The sequence below is a fragment of the Talpa occidentalis genome, unplaced genomic scaffold (genome assembly GCF_014898055.3).
Source record: "Talpa occidentalis isolate TD23 unplaced genomic scaffold, MPIMG_talOcc4v2.1 talOcc4.9, whole genome shotgun sequence".
In the NCBI taxonomy this organism is placed as follows: domain Eukaryota; kingdom Metazoa; phylum Chordata; class Mammalia; order Eulipotyphla; family Talpidae; genus Talpa; species Talpa occidentalis.
The window spans coordinates 23,034,070-23,037,681 of NW_023605305.1; the positions used below are offsets into that span (position 1 = coordinate 23,034,070).

General features: G+C 65.4%; 1 protein-coding gene across 1 annotated transcript; it reads right to left on the reverse strand.

Moving 5' to 3' along the window:
• Positions 1 to 443: 443 nt before the first annotated feature.
• Positions 444 to 3,377, reverse strand: POU3F1 (POU class 3 homeobox 1). Its single transcript, XM_037499406.2, has one exon. It carries the CDS (start codon positions 3,321 to 3,323, stop codon positions 1,971 to 1,973), a length of 1,353 nt encoding a protein of 450 aa, XP_037355303.1. The 5' UTR covers positions 3,324 to 3,377; the 3' UTR covers positions 444 to 1,970.
• Between the last annotated feature and the right edge of the window lie 235 nt (positions 3,378 to 3,612).

Genomic DNA, 3,612 nt, shown 5'->3' on the forward strand with positions numbered 1-3,612 from the left:
GAGCCGTGGAGCACAGAGTGGAACCAAAGTCAGGGGCCCGGGGCCAGCGTGCCCGGTGGAGGATACAAAGATGCTAGGCAGGTGGTCCGGGTGGAGGCAGGCTTCTTTGGCTGAGAAGGGCAGTCGAGCTGTGCCTGAGGAATGGATGACCCAAATTCGGTGTGGTATCTGCAGTGTCCCAGCCTGGCCTGGTCTCGGGACAGTCTGTTTATGGGAAGGGACGCGAGGCGGTTTCATCTTCCCTGAACCCACTCACCTGAGGCAGGGGTCCAGCTGCTGCCCAGCTCCCCGGCGCTGCTAACACTGGCCTGGAAGAAGGTCTGCGTAGTCACCTTTCTCCAAGGTAAGTGAGGCCAGGACTTTAGGGGAGGTGAGCCAGGGTATCCCATCACTCACCCACAAACCGACCCAGCCCTGGTAGTAAAGAGAACAGGACACAGCCCTGGGGTACATGTTTATGTGAGTAATAAAATATTTACTATAACATAAATATAAAGGGAACTTCCCAGTCTACATTTTTTTTTTGCAATAAAGATACAAAGAGAATGCACCAAAACATTGTTCCAAAAATAATAAAAATAAAATAACAAAATTTAAATCCAAAATGTAACAAACAGAACAAGAAATGGAGAAGGGGGAAGCTCCAAACACATTCAGAAAATAAATAGAGATGGGTCAGAAATCTGGAAATCATATTAAAATATCTTTTTCGGATTAGTCGGTGTACAAAATCCTTTCGGATGGGGAGGGAGGGCGACTCAGAAAACCAAAAATAAAAACCAAGCACAAAATGTTTCTTCTCCCCGCCAGTGTGTACATATCTCACATATTTACATGGTTCCCACTTCACCCCAAACTTGGGGAATTTCTCTCCCAACCTCCCCAAGCATCCGGCATCCCAGGGGCTGGACAGGGAGCAAACGGAAGCTGCAGGGAATCAGGCAGAAGGTTCTCAGGGAACGGCTTATTTCTACAGCTGGTTAAAAAATATCTCCAACTTTTCCAAGTTTCGTTAGCTAGTGGCCAGGAGGGCAGGCCCCGCGGGGAGCAGGCCCTGCAGAGCAGCGGTCAGCCTGCGGCGGGACAGAAGCCCCTTCCCAAGCGTGTGCGCGCGCGGGAGCGCAGACCCCTCCGGCGTGGCCAGGCACCGAGCTCGGGCTCGGATAAAACGAAACGAAAAATGAACACTCAAATTTTTTTTTTAGTTTTTTTTTTTTTTTTTTTTGCTTTTTTTGGGGTAGGGTAGGGGAAGGTGAGGGGGAAAATAAATTAGGCAAGATTAAAGCTTTGGCTATTTCCTGCTTTTATACACAGACGCGGCTCTCGCGGCCTCCCCTCCGGGGCCCCGATAAATACAGTATACAGCGATTTAAATTAAGGGCGCGGGCGAAGTTAGAAGGACCCCCAGGAGCCGAAAGGCTCCCCGAATAAATAAAAACCGTAAAAAACCAAGCCCGGAGGAAGGGTAAGGGACTTGGGGTGCATCCTTGCGGGAGAGAAGAGGCTCGGAGCGAATAAAGTGACAGCCCCCCACTCTCGACCCGCAGGCTCGGGCGTCCGCGCGCCGGGGAGAGGGATTGGGGATCCCTCCTCTCTTCTTTCTCTCTCCCGGGGAACCCCTAACCCCGTACCGCGTTACCTGTCGCTGTGGGGAGGCCGCTGCCGGGATCCGGCCCCGAACAGCCCGGGGGGCAGGGGCGGGGGTCGTCGAGGGGGGTGGGGGCGGGGAGCGGGCGGCGGGCCGGATGCCCGGGGCGGGTCGGCGCGTTCCGGATCTTCGCTCCTCGCTCTCGGGGTGGCGACGCAGCCGGTCGGCCGTCTTCGCCGCCGCTCGCCAGAGAGGGTCGTCCGGGTGTTTGGTTTTGTTCGAAAGTTTCTGGGCTTTTTGTAAAATCCAAAGCAACCGAACAAAAAGAGTTCAGGCCGCGCAGCGCCTCGCCGCGCGCCTGCGGGGGGCTCGGCCGGCGGGGTCACTGCACCGAGCCGGGCAGTGTGTGGTGGTGATGGTGGTGCAGCGCGGCCGGTGGGGGCGGCGGGGGCGCGGAGGGCGGCGACGCGCCGCCCCCGCCAGGCCCCAGCTCGCCGGGAGCGTAAACGTCGTCCATGGGCGGGTGGCCGGCGCCGGCCGCAGGGGTCATGCGCTTCTCCTTCTGCCGCCGGTTGCAGAACCAGACGCGCACCACCTCCTTCTCCAGCTGCAGGCTGTCGGCCAGGCCCGTGATCTCGTGCGCCGAGGGCTTGGGACACTTGAGAAAGTGGCTCTCCAGCGCGCCCTTGACCCCCACCTCTATGGACGTGCGCTTCTTGCGCTTGCGGCCCTGCGCCGCGATCTTGTCCAGGTTGGTGGGGCTGCCGCTGGATGAGTCGGTCTCCTCCAGCCACTTGTTGAGCAGCGGCTTGAGCTTGCACATGTTCTTGAAGCTCAGCTGCAGGGCCTCGAAGCGGCAGATGGTGGTCTGCGAGAACACGTTCCCGTACAGCGTGCCCAGCGCCAGGCCCACGTCGGCCTGCGTGAAGCCCAGCTTGATGCGCCGCTGTTTGAACTGCTTGGCGAACTGCTCCAGGTCGTCCGAGCTGGGCGCGTCCTCGTCCGAGTGCTCCCCCACCGACGAGCCCCCGCCGCCCGCGCCCGGGTGCAGGTGCGCCGCCGCCGCGTGCAGGCCGCCCGCGTGGGCATGTCCGTGTGCGTGTCCGTGGGCGCCCAGGTGGGGCGGAGGCGACGGCTCCAGCTGCGCCTCGTGGCCGTCCTCGTGCAGCGCGTGGTGCAGGCCGGGCCCCGCGCCGCCGCCGCCGGCCGCCAGCATCCCGGCCAGGCCGCCGCCGCCGCCCCCCGGGTAGGCCGCCTGGGCGTACAGCCCGAGCGGCTGCGGCTGGTGGCCCCCGCCGGCCCCCGGCGACGGCGACATGGCCGGGCCCAGGTGGTGCGCCGTGCCGCCCTGCGCCCAGGCCGCGCCCGCGTGGGCCGCCCCCTGGTGCACCAGGCGCGCGTGGAAGCCTCCGCCACCGGCGTCGTCGGCTCGGCCGGTGCCGCCGCCGCCCGCCTTGCCGTGCTCCAGGTGCGGGCCGCCGGCCCAGTCCCCGCCGCCGCCGCCGCCCGTGGGCAGCCACTGGGGGTGCGCCAGGCCCACGGGGTGGCCCGCGCCCGCGCCCAGCCACTCGTGGTGCATCAGCTTCTGCACTTCGCGGTACGCGGCCCCCGCGTGCAGCCGCTCGGCGGCCGCAGCCGCCGCCGCTGCGGCCGCGGCGTCCGGGTGCATGAGCGGCCCCGCGCCCCCCGCGCCGCCGCCGGGGCCCCGCGGCAGGTACTGAGCGGTGGTGGCCATGCCGCCCCGCGCCCTGCGCCGCGCCGCGCCGCGCCGCCGCTCCGCTCCGTCTGCTGGCCCCGCCGCCGCGCTCCGCCGGCTTAAAGCCCCGACCCGCTCGGCGCTCCGGAGCCCCACCCCGCCCGCCGCCCATTGGCTGCCCGCGGAGCCGCCTCCCGCCCCGCGGCCCCGGCCCCCGCCCCGCGCGCCCGCCCGCGGCCCGGCCCCGCCGCGCGCCGCTCCCCATTGGGCCGCGCTCCCGGGGTCCCGCGCGCCGGCCGCGCCGATTGGCCGCCGGGGCTTCATTCAC